This window comes from Orycteropus afer, unplaced genomic scaffold (genome assembly GCF_000298275.1).
Source record: "Orycteropus afer afer isolate SDZICR_OR568_19922 unplaced genomic scaffold, OryAfe1.0 scaffold00143, whole genome shotgun sequence".
Classification (NCBI taxonomy): domain Eukaryota; kingdom Metazoa; phylum Chordata; class Mammalia; order Tubulidentata; family Orycteropodidae; genus Orycteropus; species Orycteropus afer.
Genome location: NW_006921730.1, coordinates 4,337,501 through 4,355,522, shown reverse-complemented (window position 1 = coordinate 4,355,522; position 18,022 = coordinate 4,337,501). Strand labels below are relative to the sequence as shown.

The 18,022-nt window shown below is 37.9% G+C and overlaps 1 protein-coding gene across 1 annotated transcript in view; it reads right to left on the bottom strand.

Annotated features, from left to right (window-relative positions):
• The window catches only part of LOC103201149 (ABI family member 3 binding protein), a 430,073-nt gene that overhangs the window by 180,485 nt on the left and 231,566 nt on the right, over positions 1-18,022 (bottom strand). The window contains 2 exon segments of the mRNA XM_042781643.1: positions 8,767-8,819; positions 9,347-9,528. Of these exon segments, the coding sequence (XP_042637577.1) occupies positions 8,767-8,819; positions 9,347-9,528 (235 nt within the window).

Here is an 18,022-nt window from a genome sequence, read left to right as displayed (position 1 = left end):
GAGCATGGGATGTTCTTCCATTTATGTAGATCTCTTATGGTTTCTTGAAGTAGTTTTTTATAGTTTTCTTTATAGAGGTCTTTTGTGTCCCTGGTAAGATTTATTTCCAAGTATTTTATTTTTTTGGCAGCTATTGAGAATACAACAACAACAACATCTTATACTAACTTCTTGATTATTTTGAAAATTAGCTTTCATTAAAATAGCGGTAATCCAGGAGTACTGTTCTTCGCACGTTATTATTATTATTGGCCATTTGGCATTTTTATGGGTCAGATTATTCATTGCAGATTTAACTTTATTTTCAGGCCCTGTGATAAAGGGGAGCTGTCCATCTGAAGAGTGGCTAAGGCTTGCTCAAAATCAAATGTCAATGGCTTAAGTGCCAAGCCACATGAGAAGAATTTGGGAATGTTACATTCTGATTTTAATTCCTTTTTAGAATTTTCTAATGAAAGTTACGAAACATATTGATTCACTCTAACATCTGGCTAAAAGTTATCTTATGTCCTACTTACGAAAGTTTTAAAATTTCTAGCCAGCTGGGGAGGAATCAGACACACACCTTAGGTTATATTGTTGGGCTAGATAGAAAATTTTTAAGTTTTTGTCTAAAGACAAGGGTTGCAAAGAATGGAAGGAGATTGGATATACTTGTTGCATACAATCTTAAGATATAGGGAACATAATATAATTCTGCCTTGTCAATTAATCATGTGACTTTAGAAATTGGAATCTTTTTTTTCCCCCTGCCAATAACAGATTTATCTTTCTTAAAACATAGGTGAATCTCAGGAAGGGGGAAAATGTCAAAATAAGTGTAATTTCTGTCTTGGTTCTTTAGTACTTCTATAATAGAAATTCTACAAGTTGGGTTTAACTCTTATAGTTAGGAGGCTAGAAGTCCCAGTTCAAAGTGCTGGCTCTAGGGGTTAGGTGAAGGCCCCTCAATCTTGGGCATCAGCTCTGCTTCTTGTTCTAGGCCCACTAAACCTGGAGGCTTTTTCTGACTCATTCAGCTGCTGGCTGCGGATGCAGACAAACCCAAGGTTTGCAAGTAGAATAGCATAATCCCAAGATCGTCAGGCACATGGCAGACCACTGGTTTAAGTCTGGGAACAATCCCATAATCAGCAGGTCATACAGCAGGCCATACAGCAGGCCACTGGGATGAAGACCTGGCCAAATGCAGGATCCAGATGTTCCAAAAAGGTAGAGACCTTTCCCAAAGCTTTCCTTATATACTGGAAGCAGGCCACACCCCAAAGACAGCAGTCTAGCTGCTCACAGAAGATTTTACCATGAAGGTGATTACAGTCTTATCATGGGGAATAACGATATCTTGGTGCCCAGCCACTCAAAACCAAGGCTCAACCAAGTTGACACATAACCTTGACTACCACAATATCTCGGTGAAACATTGATTCTATGAAGATTTGGATTAATTAAATATTTTTGTATTTTAAAATCTCTGCTAATAAATGCTTTATACTTCAAAAATTGATTCTATTTATTGAACTAGTAACATACTCAAGTTTTTAAAATATAGAGATAATATGCTAAAATCAGGAGCTCTGGTAGTGTAGTGCCTAAAGCACTTGACTGCTAACCAGAAGGCTGGCAGTTCAAACCCACCAGTCACTCCTTGGAAGGAAGGTCGGGCAATCTACTTCCATGGTGATACTGCCTCGGAAACCCAAGTAGGGGTCACTATGAGTCAGGGCCGACTCGATGGCACATAACAACAACATGTTAAAATCAGGTCCAATTAGCCATCTTCATAAAATTATGTTCTAGATTCTCAAAATGGACAACATAGTGTAATTGTCATAAGTGTGTTTTTTTCTTCCTCAATTATAGGGATTATAAGTGATTTAATTTATATAATGTGGAAAGAATTATGGTTTTGTTTATGTATGCACACTGTCTCTGATTTTGTAGAGGTACCGGCAGGGATGATATTGAAATTGTTTAACAACTGGCACAACAAAGGCACTAGGCAATCAGAAAAGACCCTGTTTCATCTAACTGGCACAGTTGAACTGGTACATTTGACAGACACTAGCCTAGATACATGATCCACAGTACGTAATTTACCAGCTGTATAAGATAGGGTGGGATTTAACATTTAAATTTGTAACTAAAATGTTATTTCCTTTTAAAAAGCAGAGCCTAAAATTCAAATTGTTTTTCCATTTTGGATACTTCCTTTTGGAAGGTGGTTAGGTGTTTTTGCTGTATATAACATTTAGGTGCAAAAAACCAAACCAAACCCATTGCCATAGAGTCGGTCCAGTTCATGGCAACCTGATGCATTATAGGGTAGATCTGAGTTCCATAGGGAGCTCTGGTGGCTAGTACCTGAGGCATTTGACTGCTAAGCAGAAGGCTGGTAGTTCAAACCCACCAGCCACTCCTCAGAAGGAAGATTGGGCAATCTACTTCTGTAGGGATACTGCCTGGAGAACCCAAGGAGGGGTCTCTGTGAGTCAGGTCTGACTCAACTGCAGTGAATTTGGTTTTTGGTTTTGAGTTCCGTAAGGTTCTCTTGATCGTAATCTTTACAAAAGCAGATAGCCGAGTATTTCTTCTGCCGTCACTGGGTAAGCTCAAACTACCAACCTTTCAGTGAGCAGCTGAGTCCAAACCATTTGCACCACTCAGAGACCTTAGCATGTATATGCCAATAAAATCATTTTTCAATATGTCTTTTTCTTGAAACCATAAAAGTACAAACTTCTTGAATTAACTTCATAGCTGGAAATAATTACCTTCTAAGACCAGAAGAGATGTGTGAATATTGGAGCAATAAATATTTTACTTGAACAAAAGTATAACTTTAAAATAGCCAATCAATTTCATATGATTGGATCATTTCCAATCATTTTCAGGATCAATTTTATATGACTATAAGTAAGATGGTAAAAGACCATCCCACACAGTTCCTTTTCAATTTTCCATGTTCCAAGCTCCCAAGTACACAGATGTTCATGAAACAGTTTTTTGCTACCCAGAAGATAAGAGTAAAGAAAACGTCACAGAGAAGCTTGAAAATATCCTTTCAATGAATTTGGGTTTCCTTTGGAAACCGAACAACAGAGATGGCTGGAGTTGGGGGTGCTCTGCCTGACAGCTTGAAGTGCTATAAAGTGTGGCTCTGTCTTAGAGATGCAGGAAGTTGCTTCCTGACTCCTCCTAGTTGTTTATGATGAGAAAAAGAAATGAAATTTTCTGAACTAAAACAGTCCTCTCAGTCTTGCTGAGTAACTCACTCCAAATGGTATACTCTGCCAAAAGGAAAATGAAATATGATAGCTGGAAAGAAGAGATGAAAAAAATGACATCATGGAGTCACATGAAAACATGACAGCCAAGAGAGTAAGAGATAAGAAATGCTTCTTAGGGAACCATTCACAACAAAGAATGAGGATTGCTCTAGAAGAGGAAGAAAGAACAACTCTGTTCCATCATTTCCCTGGGAGGTACAGCAGATTTACATTTCCTCCACAAAACTGACTGGATTTGAGAGAAAAAAGCCAAAAAGAATTTAAGGAGTGGCATCATTCAATTCATGGTTAATTATTTTGAAAAAATGTATAACCTAACCAATGTAGCCTTACCATATAACATATAGCAAAATAGAATTCATATAAAGTTTGATTATTAAAGAATCAAACTATTATAAATTTTTTTTAAAAGGGAAATATTTTCTCTCTAGATAGAGAAGGATGTTCTAAAATATAATGTAATTAAAGATATGACAGTGTAAAAACTAATACTTTGATTAAGCAAATTTCAAGACATTGATATTTCAAAAATTCCCATAAACAAAATTAGTTGATAACAAATGTGAGAAAAATGCTCCTAGACATTTTTTGACCAAGGGTCAATGTTCTTTAATCTATAAAGTCAACTATTCAATAGAAAACATGAGAAGTCCAATAAACAAAGACCTGGAACTAAAGGTAATTAAATGAAAAATAACAAATGACTAAGAAACAAATGAAAAAAAAGTACCGCTTTCTCAGCAATTAGAGAAATAGAAATGAAAATAACTATTTCAAACTATTATAGTAGCCAAAAACTTTGTTGTTGTTGTTATGTGCGGTAGAGTCGGTGGACTCATAGTGACCCCTCCTTGGGTTTCGGAAGCGGTATCACTACGGAAGTAGATTGCCCCATCTTCCATCCGAGCCAAAAACTTAGGGATGGTAATATATAATGTTGCCATCTGATACAGTGATGACAAGATTATAAATTGACACAAGCTTTCTGGAACACAATTTCATCATACGTATTAGAAAGCCTTAAAACTGTTAATCTAAGTTGTCAATGTCCCTTCTAGGTCTCTATCTGTAGGAAACAGAGATGTAAACAAAGATTTATGATAATTTGTGTTTACCATAAGATCATTTACAATTTAAAAACAATTAGAAATAACTTAAATGTTTACAAATTGGAAACTGATTAGGTAGATTATACTGTATTCAGATTATGGGATATGTTATTGTTGCTGTTATGTGCTGCGGAGTCGGACCTGACCCATAGTGACCCCTCCTTGGGTTTCTGAGGTGGTAGCAATTAAATTTATGTTTAGAAAGAGCACTTAATGACATGAAATTAGGTATACTACATTTTTGCTAAGGGAAGACAGTGAGATATAAAATTGCATATGTGGTACAATTTCCGTACTATAAAGAAAACACACTTAGGAAAACAGAAAAATAAAATATCCTACACTTTAACAGTGAGCACTGGTGGTGTAGTGCCTAAGGCATTTGAAAGGTAACCAGAAGGCTGGCGGTTTGACAGTAGATCATAAGTGGTTTTATAATAGTTTATGTTTAACAGGTATAGGTAATTTTATTAATATTTCTTTTATCATTTTTGTATGTTCCAAATATTTAAATATAGGAAATTAGGGAAACAAAGAAAATGTACAAGAAAAACAATTAAAAAAAAAAAAAAAAAGGCCTAGGAATTTACCAGAGGCAACCTCCTTTCTTCTGTTAATATTTGAAATACATCAGAATACTTTCCTGGTCAATCATAATACTCTGATAATCATGATTTGATAATAATTTCACAATGTACACACTTTTCTGCCAATTCAAACAACAGAAACATTTACCTCATCAGTATTCAATCTCAGTCATTTTTATTCTATCCAAGCCCATTTACTGAAAAAAAAAAAAAATTCTTTTTTTTTTTTAAGCCCAGTGAAGTATGTTCTACTTTCACTTCAAACTGGGTTACATAATCAATTGTATATTTTATGGATCACATACTTTATGGATTAGACATTAAAAGCTATCCATCCACATACATCATTGAAAGAAGCAAATATGCAATCACAGACTCCGCATGTTCAGTTGACCATAGGATATTTCCTGGGTGAACACTTCTAATACTTAGTGATTAAAGCCAGCACCAAATTCCTTCTCACCAAAGTGCCTCCTCCACCTGCCCATTAGCATAACTTCTTTCATTTTATAGTTGGATATGTGATTTAAAATGGAAACACCTTTCTGATGGCCATAAATAACAATGGCTTATATTTATACTCTTATAGTTGTTGTTAACTGCTGTTGAGTCAGCTCCTGACTTACAGTGACCCTATGCACAAAGGGTTGGACAGTTGTGATCTGTAGAGTTTTTTTTCAGTGGCTGATTTTTGGAAGTAAATTACCAGGCCTTTCTTCCTAGTCTGTGTTACTCAGGAAGTCCCACTAAAACCTGTTCAGCATCTCAGCAACACACAAGCCTTTCATGACAGACAGGTGGTGGCAGCACCAGAAGTATCCTGGCTGGGAATTGAACCTGGATCTCCCACATGTTAGGCAAGAATTCTACCATTGCCCTCTATGTTTATGTTAAGTAGCACATAACTAATATGATGCTTCCTGACACCAGATTTTGAAAAGTGCAAGGGACTGAATCTCTGAAGTGAGAGAGAAAAAAGTGTCTAGACTTGGGGGAAAGTATCTGGTATAAAATACATAAACATTCACAGGTCTTAATAGAGTCTGAGTATGTTAAATAACCAAACCAATTGCTTCACTGTTTTGAAAAGGGTGAGTCTTTTGATGTGAAAGTGATTGGAATAGAGAGAAAATATTTGAACTGTAAAGTTGCTATGAGTTGGAATCAATTTGGCACACAACAAAGCATAACTAAAGCATATTAGCAATTCATTCTTCAAAACCAAAACCAAGCTCACTGCAGTTGAATCGATTCCAACTCATAGCAACCCTATAGGACAGAGTAGAACTGCCCAATAGGATTTCCAAGGATGTAAATCTTTTCTTTTTCTTTTTTTTTTTCCTTAACTTTAAGGAACAGACATTTATTTTCTCACAGTTCTAGAGGCTCAAAGTCCAAAACAGGTTTTTAGCTGTGTGGTAGTTAAGTTTGTATGTCAACTGGGCCTGGTTGTGTGGCAGCTGAATGTAGTTATTCCGCATGGTGAGACTGGTAATTAACTTGATGGTGGAATTTATTGGAGCAGCTGAGTAGCTGCTTTAGGGATGTGGTTTGCTTCTAGTATGTAAGAAGCAACTTTGAGGAAGGTCTCTCTCCAGCTTATGGCATGCTTGAACCCAGCATATAGCCAACTTGTTTAGCAGCCTGCCATGCTCTGCCGGTCTTGGGACTTTAATGGACTCGGATCTGCTATGGGGTTTGATAATATCAGGACTGTGCCTTTTTCATTGCTGACCGTGGGTTTGTCAGCCTCTGCAGCCAGCAGCTACCCAAGTGAAGAGATGCCTCTAGCTTCAGTGGGCCAGGAGCAAGAGGCAGAGCTGAAGCCCAAAGTTGAGGGGCTTTCACCCAGTTCCCAGAGCCTGGCACTTTGAACTCAGACTCCTAGCCTCCAAAACTGTAAGAGAATAAACTGCCGTTTGTTAAAACCATCCCATTTGTGGTATATTACTGTCAGACGGGCACTAGGTAACCAGAACAAGCTGTGTTAATTACTTTTTTGGGCCTCTTTCCTAGTTTCTGGTGACGGCTGGTAATCCTTGGCATTTTGCTACATCTGTGGAATTTTCTTGTGTGCCTCTCTTCTCTTTATAAGACATCACTCGGGGAATAGGTTTAGGATCTATTCTACTCTGGAATAACCTCATTAATATAAAAAGAGAATACCTTTTTCCAAAACATGGCCTCAAGCATAGCAAGGATTGCAAGGCTGGCACAGGACAGGGTAGTATTTCGCTCTGTTGTACATAGGGTCTCTATGAGCCAGAGCTGACTTGATGGTACCTAACAACAACAACATTTCCAAACAGGGGCATATTTACAGGTACAGAGGTTAGGACTCCAACATAACTTTTTTTTTGGGGACACAGTTCAATCTGTAACACAAGCAAGGCTAAAAATCTTTGCAGAAGCAGACTACTCTATCTCTCCCTCAGAGCAGCTTGCTGGTTCAAACTACTGACCTTTTTTCAGTTGGCAGTAGAATGCTTTAGACACTGCACAACTGAGCCTCCTAAGTCATGCTTGAAACATGGTATATTAATGAATAATCCACAGGATAGAAGATAATAAGCATAAACTCAAAATGCCTAGAATATTGAAACACTGAAATAACCATATCAAATCTCACAATTTTAGAACTTTAAACAAATTACAGATGATTTGATCTCATATTTTCACCATTCTTTTCTCAGATTAAGAAACTAATTCCTAAAACATTAAGTATTTTTACCCAATATCCCATAGCTGGACAGTTAATACAAAGTTTCAGTATTTTATAATAGGGCTACTTCCTTATTTAAATAAAAAGTACAGTGCACACATGTGGTTGTTATGTTTGTGTGTCAACTTGGCCAGGCCTGGTTGAGTGGCTAGGGAGCTAGATGTAGCATTCCCCATGATGAGATGGGTAATCAATTCCATGGCGGACTCTACCGTGAGCAGCTGAGTAGCTGCCTTAGGGATGTGGTCTGCTTCCTGTATATAAGAAACAGCTTTGGGAATGGTCTCTAGCTTATGGCACACTTGAATCCTGCATGTGGCCGTGTCATTGTTCAGCAGCCTGCCATGCTCTGCCAACCTTGGGACACTCAAGGGGTCACTATGAGTCAGATCCTACTCCATGGCAGTGAGTTCAGTTTGGTTTTTTGTGTGGTTTGGTAACATAGGGACTGTGCCTTTTTTTTTTTTTTTTTAATTGTAATTTGGGTGAAGATTTACAGAACAAATTCACTTTCCATATAGCAGTTCACATACTTTGTCTCATGACATTGACCACAATTTACCACACTTTCCATATAGCAGTTCACATACACTTTGTCTCATGACATTGACCACAATTTACCACAATGCAACAGCTCCCCTCTTACTTCCTCCCCATAGTTACCTCTTCCCAGTGTCCATCCCTCCATGCACTCCTGCCCCCTGAGCTGTCTCCCTGTGCATAAGCAGCCCTTCTTTCTCTCATATGGGACTGTGTCTTTTTACTCGTCAACCTTGGGCTTGTCAGCCTCAGCAGCTAGCAGCTGTCTGAGTGAAGAAAAGCCTCCAGCTTCAGTGGGCTAGGAACAGGAGGCAGAGCTGAAGTCCAAGGTTGAGGGGCTTTCACCCAGCCCCTAGAACCTGGCACTTTGAGCTGACTTAAAGCCTCCAAACTGTAAGAGAATAAAGTCCTATTTCTTTAAGCCATCCCATTTGTGGTAGATTCCTGTCAGACAGGCACTTGGTAACCAAAATAACACATTTATTTAAAAAAAAAAATTCTTAAAATAAATTGGTACATACCACTTGGTGGACTTGGTCAGAGGTACTTTGGATTTTCCCATTTACTTTTTTACCTGATAAAATGAGAAGGATATGACATTATTTTCAATCTTCTTGCTCCTAAAGAATCCTGAAGTATCATTATAAAGATAACTACAACTCCTTCTCTAACTTGGACATACTGTTTTCATTCCTATCACTTCAAACACTGACCAATGAAATTTGAATGCAGGATTACTGATAGAAGACTAGCGCTCTCCAATGTCTTTTTACCTCCCTTCTAATGGGCCCAGCTTTCCATTCAGAACATTTACACAAATGTTTGTTTCTTTGGTTCAAGATCAGGGATTGATTTAAAAATACTAAAATGGCCAAAGATTTGTTATAAATGAAGGCATCAAATATTAGTTCATTGCTTATAAAAAAGGAAATAAACTTTCTCTGGTGATTTTGAAATATCACTGCTCTGCACGTTTTGTTGACTTTTGAATTTTCTCAAATATTAAAACATGTGAATCACTTGGTTCATATTACACAACTCATAAAATAATTGACAACACTTATAGAAAGTTTATTGAAACAGATAATTCCAAGTACTTACCTGCAACAATAGTCTTGTGATTGAAAATCTTACTCCAAATCCCACCATCTACGTTGTCTTTCACTCCAAACTCATAAATTGTATTGGGCTTTAGATTTTCTATAATTGTTTCAGTAGATGGACAGAGCTGAAAAATCCATTTCTTTTCTTTATCCTTTTCTCTATAGCGAATTGTATAAAATCTGTTGAATAATTAAAATATAACAATTTACAATCACAGATTTAGAATGTTATTTCAAGTTTCTCAATGCGTTCCTGACTTCCATCTACTCAGATGACTATATTTAATATTGGCTTCCATTCAAATTTTTTAAAGACTTGCAGAGAAAATGGAAAAAAAAAGTAGCTTAATGTGTACTTCAGCTTTTCATATCTAATTGCAAGCTAGGGGTCTGTGGAGGAGCACAGCTATGGTCTGAAAGAATTCCAGACCCCTCTGTTTTATCCTTTGCTACTTTGCAAAATGAAAGATAGAAAACACTAGATATTCTTTTTTTGCCTGTAATTACACATAAAATAGGACACAGGAATAATTTTTATAAATATTAAAATATTGTAGTTTCATAATTTTAAGGAATTAGAACCTTCTTTTACCCTGTGGAAGGCACATTAGAAATCATTTTGTTTAATTGTGTAAAAGACGAACTCAAAGATGCATGCAGGATCTTACATTTTAATGGTGAAATTTTCTTTACAAAGAAGAATCATGATCATTAGCCCAACTAAGGGTATAATGAAAAAAATGCAAACACAAGATCTCTGTCACATATTTGTTTAAGGTTTTCTAATACTCAAATTTTGTATATGGCAAAGTAACGATAATTCCCACTACTTTTTTTTCCTGCACTTTTACCAAATGTTAGATTTTACGTATATTATTTCATGTACTTATCATAGGGAGCTCTGGTAGCATAGTGCCTAAGGCACTTGACTGCTAGCCAGAAGGCTGGCGGTTCAAACCCACCAGCCACTCCTCGGAAGGAAAGTTGGGCAATCATACTTCCGTAGTGATACTGCCTCGGAAACCCAAGGAGGGGTCGCTATGAGTTGGGGCCGACTCGACGGCATATAACAACAACAACAACAACATCATAAAAATATCTTCCATGGTAAAAATTATTAATCCCATTTTACAAATGTGAAAACTGAGTTTCAAAAAGATAACTTGCCCAATAGCACCCAGCTAGTTAGTAGCGGAGCTAGAATTTAAACAGACTCATCTGGCTCTAAGCAGCTTTGTCCAAGTGGGTTGGCAGATCAAGAAAGGGGATTTCATTACCACTATCAGTAATGAAAGGGAATAAACTAGAGCTACATGTATCAATACGGATAGATTTTATAAACAAGATAAAAACAAAAAAGCAAACCCACTGCCCTCAAGTCGATTTTGATTCATTGCAACCCTGCAGAACAGAGTAGAACTGCCTCATAGGGTTCCCTAAGCTGAAGTCTTTATGGGAGCAGATTGCCAGGCGTTTACTCCAGCAGAGTGGCTGGTATGTCCGAACCACCAACATTTTGGTTAGTAGTTGAGCACTTAACCACTCGCCACCAGGGCATGTTATAAACAAGAAAGTGGGTGAAAATAGAAAATTGCAGAATGATGGATAAAATTTCAATCATTTACATAAATACTAAAACACTTGTTCACAGTATGATAGCATATATTATTACTGGTATTCTAAAGATATACCAGTGCTAGAAGAATCGAACATTTATGATAGTGACTCAACTCTGTCTGAGAAGGAGAGGTCCACAGATAGTTTATTTAAAAATAAAAAGCAGATAAAGTTTAACTAATAACTACTGTGCCTAATGTTGGAACATTTAGTACCTCTTTCCTACTTTCTATTCTAGAAAAGTTAGACTAAGTTTCAAGTCAACTGCTTATATTTACTATTTTAAAAAGTTATTAGTTTATCCAAGCTACAAACATTTATTGGGCACATCCTCTAAGGGCCAGGCACAGTTCTTGATGTTATAAAACAATTAACCAGAATCTCTCAAAATGAGGGGCAGTACTAGCTACATAATTTGCAAGACTTCTGCAAATTTTATGAAAAATTCACAAGGGCCCATTGTTTGAAAATTAGAAATTTCAAGATGGCAAGAGCAGAAGATGAAATTAAGCATGGATTCTTCTAAGTAAGTGGAAGACTCCATGCAATTTCACAGATTATATGTCTATAAATCTTCAATCATCAAGACTGAAGATTTAAGTTGTCAAGGATTTCATTTCACTTGGGTCCACAATCAGTGCCCTCGGAAGCAGCAGTAAGGAAATTAGACATCACATTGTTCTGGGAAAATAGGTTGCAAGGGACTTCTTTACAGTGTTAAAGAACGAAGATGTCACTTTGAAGACAAAGGTGTGCCTAACCTAAACATGGTATTTTCAATTGCTTTATAATGCATGTGAAAGCTGGAAAATGAATAAGGAAGACTGCAGAAGAATTGATGTCCTTGAATTGTGGTGTTGGCAAAGAATACCATGGACTGCCAGAAGAATGAACAAATCTGTCCTGGAAGAAGTGCAGTCTGAATGCTCCATAGAAATGAAAATGGCCAGACTTCATCTCATCTACTTTGGTCATGTTGTCAGAAGGGACCAGTCCCTGGAAAAGGATACCATGTCTGGTAAAGTAGAGGATCAGTGAAAAAGGGAAGACCCTCAACAAGATGGATTGACACAGTGGTTGCAGTGATGGGCTCAAGCAGATGGCAAAGATTGTGAGAATAGCAAAGGACCAGTGTTTCATTCTGTTGTACACGGGGTCTCTATGTGTCAGAACCAACTTGAGGGTACCCAACAACAACAACATGCCTGTAAAGCTAAGCCTCATAAGACGCTTACAGTTTATTAAGTACAGGGAGGAGGGGATTTATTTGCATATTCAGTTTACTTTCCCATTAGTCACAAATCATTAACATGCTTGCTATCATTCATTAACTTGCTTCTTTCTAGTGAAAGCCTCTCTCATGTCTTCATTACCCCATTCCAAAATAGCAAAAGACAGAAAGAGTGAAGGAGGTTGTTCCAGCCAATATACTAACTGCTACTGGGAACAAATGTTATAGAATGCAAATTCTTTGTGTCTTGTGAGCCAAAACATCAACAGAGATTTATGAAACACATTTCTTGACAAGTATGCTAAATGGAACTGCTTTCTTTCCCCCCTCCCCCTTTCTCCTGGCTCTTACAGGACTTTAGAGAAATGCTGGGAAGCTAAAATCAGACCAGATGGGCTACCACAATTATGCATCTCTATTCTGGATACATTTTTGAAGCCTTGAATTGCTTGCATGATCCAGGGGGCTCATTGATAACAGAACTACTAAAGCCAGATTAAAGGATTTCCAATAAACTTGATTTCACAATCATCTTCTTATGAATAAAATGGGATGGAAACGTTCTTTTTTAAAACAGTAACTTACCTACATGTTACCAAAATAAATCAATAAATCCAGCTTTTTTTCCCCCCTACTTTGATCACAAAGCATTTAAAATACTGCGGTGTAGTAAATTACGTGGTACGGCTTTTCTAGCCATTGTTGTTGTTGTTGTTGTTGTTATGTGCCGTCGAGTCGGAAGTCTTTGTAATTCCCACTTTGCCGTGAGCAACTGAGTAGCTAATTGTTAAAGTTATCCACTTGGTCTATTTCTGTCGGAGCATCACAAAGCAATCTTCTGGGAAGTTTGCTCTCTTTCAGGTGTATAGCATTCTGATGTTGGGATTGGTTAGCTTTGCCATTCTGCCAGGCTCAAAAGGAGCCCTCCTAGAGGCAGAAGAGTATTACTCTCACTGCCAGCTGAGAAAGATGTGCTGCTGAGAGAGAAACATGAGAGAGACTCACTGCTCAGAGAGAGAGATTGCAAGAGACATTCACTGCTGAGAGACATGCTAGTGGGAAAGAATGCCAGCTGAGAGAGAGACAGCCAGCTAAGAGAGACTGAGCACATTCCTGAACTTCAATTATAGCATGTTGCTTCCCTAATAAACCCCATAATCTGTGAGTTCTGTGTAGCCACTCCAGTGAATTATCAAATTGCCAGTAGAGAGATGGTGGGTTCCATGGCACGTAGAGTTGGTGACAAGATTAGTAAGGGGGCTGGAGGGTGGCAGCATGTCTGGCCTCATAAGAACAGGCTGCTGATGGTGTTCTGTGTTCCTCTTGTATAGTTAGAGGAGGTCAGAAAAGGCTGCCTCCTTGCCCCTTCAGCAAATACCTCCCCGCCCCCCAAGTTTGTCAAGAAAAGTAAATGTGCAGTCAACTACACTTTTTTCTCTACTTCTGTCAGGTTTACCCTTGTTGACAGTGTCTTAATTGACATTGTATAAAGTAAATAAATTCTAACTTTCACAGGAGATAATAAACAAGACCATTTAGCTATACTTAAGGAAGATGGGGCAATCTACTTCCATAGTGATACTGCCTAGAAAACCCAAGGAGGGGTTGCTATGAGTCAGGGCCGACTCGACGGCACATAACAACAACAACAACAACAAAGAAAACTAAACTTTCTACCATCAAGTTGATTCTGGCTCATAGCAAGCACTCCCTGGGTTTCTAAGGCAGTATCTCCATGAAGTAGATTGCCCAGTCTTCCTTCCAAGGAGTGGTTGGTGGGTTTGAACCACTAGCCATCTGGTTAGCAGTCAAATACCTTAGGCGCTATGCTACCAGAGCTCCCTAGCTATATTGAAAGTAGAAAGGTAAATATCCCTTGATTTTAAAGCAAAGTATAGGCCTTATGATAATAAATAGTGTTTTATACTCTGTTGTTTTTGTTGTTAGGTGCTGTTGGGTTGGCTCTGACTCATAGAGACCCTATGTACAGCAGAACAAAACATTGCCTGGTGTTGTGCCATCCTCACAATCCTTGCTATATTTGAGCTTGTTGTTGCAGCTGCTATGTCAATCCATCTCGTTGAGGATCCCCCCTTCTTCACTGATCCTCTACTTTACCAAGCATGTTATGTATCTCCAGGGAATGTTCCCTTCTGACAATATGACTAAAGTAGTTGAGATCAAGTCTGGCCATCTTGCTTCCAAGGAACATTACAGCTGCACTTGTTGAAGGATAGATTTGTTCATTATTCTGGCGGTCCATGGTATTTTCTGTATTCTTCACCAACACTATAATTCAAAGGCATTAAGTCTTCTTCAGTCTTTCTTATTTATTGTCCAGCTTTGACACGCATACGAGGTAATTGAAAATACCATGGCTTGGGTTAGGCTCACTTTTAGTCTTCAAAGTGACGCCTTTGTCCTTGAACACTTTAAAAGGTCTTTTGCAGCAGATTTGCCCAGTATGATATGATCTGTATTTTATAATCTATATAAAATATATTTATATAAGACATTAGTTTAATAATCTAGCACATAGTAAGTGTTCCATAAATATTTGTGGAATGAATAGAATGGGTACTTAGGTGCTCATAGAGTCCTTTTTTAAGTTGGAAGATAATTATTGTAGAATGGTGCATGATTCAATCACTAAAAATAGTGATTTACACTATCATAGTATAAATGTGTCTATGCATAAGGCCTCATTACCAAAACACAACAATCACTTTTATAGAACTAATACCAACTGAGGCAAAATATAATAAATGTCTGCATTGTACATATTCAGAGAGTTTATTTATTTATTTCTATTTATCCATATAATAAATTCTGAGATACACAGAGCAAGAATTTTTACAGAAGAAAAGGAAAGAAAATTCAGTTTCTGCTCTAACAAATGGAGTTTGGAAATCATCACAATCATTCTACCTAAAGAAAAAAGCAGAAAAAACTGAGAAACAACAACCCTTCTTCAGTCCATCATTAGAGAACTGATGTCATGAGACAAATCACTCTCAAAACTAGAAAGAGGTGGAGTCCATTGCAGAAACAGTTCAACTGTGATGGACAATTTGCTGGAAGCTCAGCATGGGCTAACTTGGAGTTAAAATTTTGGGGATGTGGCAAATCATAGTGTGGCCCAATACTTGTGAGCTTTACCTCTAAGAGCCCATCAGGTTATCACTGTGAAGATTAGAGAAAAATCCCCCCATGCTTATGGTAAGAGGAAGGGAAAATATTTTGAAATATGTTCCCCTAAACAAAGGTTTGCCCTCAAGGCAAACCAACTTTGGTGACCCAATCCTAAGCAACATGGTGAAAGGGAAGAACTTCTAGCCCTCTCTGTCCTTCAATGTCAAAACCAAACCAAATGCACTGCCATCGAGTCAATTCTAACTCATAGTGACCCCCTTTGGATTTCCAAGATGGTATAAATCTTTATAGAAGTAGATTGCCTGGTCTTCCTCCTGTGTAGTGGCTGGTGGGTTTGAACCATCAGCCTTCTGGTTAGCAGGCAAATGTCTTAGGCGCTGCATCACCAGAGTTCCCTTACCCAACTCTGCCCCTTGCTATGTCATCTGAGTGATGGTAGTGGTGGGTGGTGGAGGTTTATAAAAAAAGAACTTGTTAAGATCAGAACCCAGGAGCTTAGGCTCACTAAAAGAGGACAGACTTATTCACAGTATTAGAATACTTCCCCTCCCTCCATACCTTACCACGTTACCACAACATCAATAGTGTTGATAGGGTTCTTGTGTAATAACAGGGAATTACAACTAAAAGAACTACAAGGTTCAGACCTTATTAAAGAAATCTTTAGGGCAACCCAGTGATAACATGGGGAAGAAAAAAAACAAGGAAATCAGAGGAAATTTTATCCTCTTACACCTACAACTATAGCAAACAGTAGATACAGTCTAATACCTAACCAAATAAACATAAAACTTAAAAAGACCTTTTCACCTACATTTCTTTTACATGGTACATTATGTCTGGCTTTCCACACAATAATTCCAAGGCATAATAATAATAATAATAATAAAACTGAAGAGGACTGGATTAAAAAAAAAAAAAAAAGACCCAACTATTGTCTACCAGAAACCTACTTGAAATATAAAGACACAAATAGAATACAAGTAAAGGGGTGGAGAAAGATAGACCTACCATGTGAAAACTAATCAAATGAAAGCTGTAGTAGCTATATATTAATTTCAGAAAAGCAGATATCAGAGCAAGAAAAAGTTTCAGAGATGAAGATTGCCATTGTATAATGATAATGGGATCAATTGTTCAAGAAGACATGGCAATCCTTAATATGTATGCAACTAACAAACATAACATCAAAATATGTGAGATAAAAACTGACTGCAAGAAGTCCTCATATCAGTAACTGACAGACTAGCAGGCAGAAAATCAGTAATGACATAGTTTAAAACAGCACTATCAAACAACTGAATCAAACTGACATTTATAGAATACTTTATTCAACATCAAAATACACATTCTTCTCAAGCTCACATGGAATATCCAATAATGTACACCATATCCTGGACCATAAAACACATCTTCAATTTGGTTGATTCCAAGATGGCAGAATAGGCAGAAAGACTGCACAGACCCTCTTCAACAAAGAAAAGGGGAACCATTTAACACAGACACAGAAGATAATCCTGGACCCCTGAGCCTTGAAGAGAGGGATATAGAAGTGGACTAAACTCCAACCAGCAGAAGTATTTGCATGAAAATACCAGAAAAGGAGACATATGGAGCTGCGGTCTGGCAGTGATCCTGAGAGATCCTGACGGCACAGACAGCTTGGAGATTCCTGAATGGTGGTAGGACCAAAGAATTAACCTAAAAATCAGCTCTGCTAGCCAGGCACTGCATGGAGGACTACTCTGGTGGCTGGGGAATAAAAGGGGAAGCAGCGGTGAAGAGGAAGACAGGCTGAGCTGTGGACTTTTGCCTGTCCAGAGGGTGCCACCATTTTGAATGTTTACAAGTGGCTTGACCATTTTGGATATTTAAAGAGACAGTGCTCTACCAGATTCCAGGGGCTTAAGAACAGATTCTGCTTGCCAGTAACCCCAAGGACACTCCAGACCTGCAAGACTGAAAAGGTGTGACATTCCTCTTGTTATACCCCACACCTCTTGGTGAACGGAGGTGCGGCTATCCTCCACTCCCATCCAACTTCTGGGCCCACAGGAATTCCATCCCAGTCTGTGTGCTCAGACAGAGCGTAGGTGCCCTGCCCTGTCATCTACCAATTTTTTCTTTTTATATTGTTTTCTTTTTCTCTTTCTTTTCTCTGTGTTTAGTTTGCTTGCATTTGTCTGTTTTAAAACTACAATTATTATTATTACTTTTGTTCTTTTTACTATTATTCTTTACTCTTCTGCTTCCAGGTCCTAGTTCACAGCTATTTTTTCCCATTCTTTGTTATTTATTTTTTTAATTTAGATTCTTTTTTCCCCCTTTTTTTCTCATGATTACTCGCATTCTTTTTCTTTTTGCATTTTTCCCATTTTTCTTCATTATTCTCCTTCTCTACCTTTTTTCTCCTAGTGCCCTATCCCCAGATATCACGGGTTTTCTTTCTCCCCACCCCTTTTTTCTTTTTTGGTTACTGTTCCTGTATGAATACATGGTATATTTTTTGTCCATGTGCTTTTAGTTTTTTGATGGTTATTAATTGCAATTTTTGTCTGAGTGGGAGACAGCAACAGTCACCATAAGATACAACTACACCCACACCTCCTGCAACTTCACTTACTGAGTGAGAGCCACCACCTCCTTCTCCACCAATGGGCCAATGATAAAAAA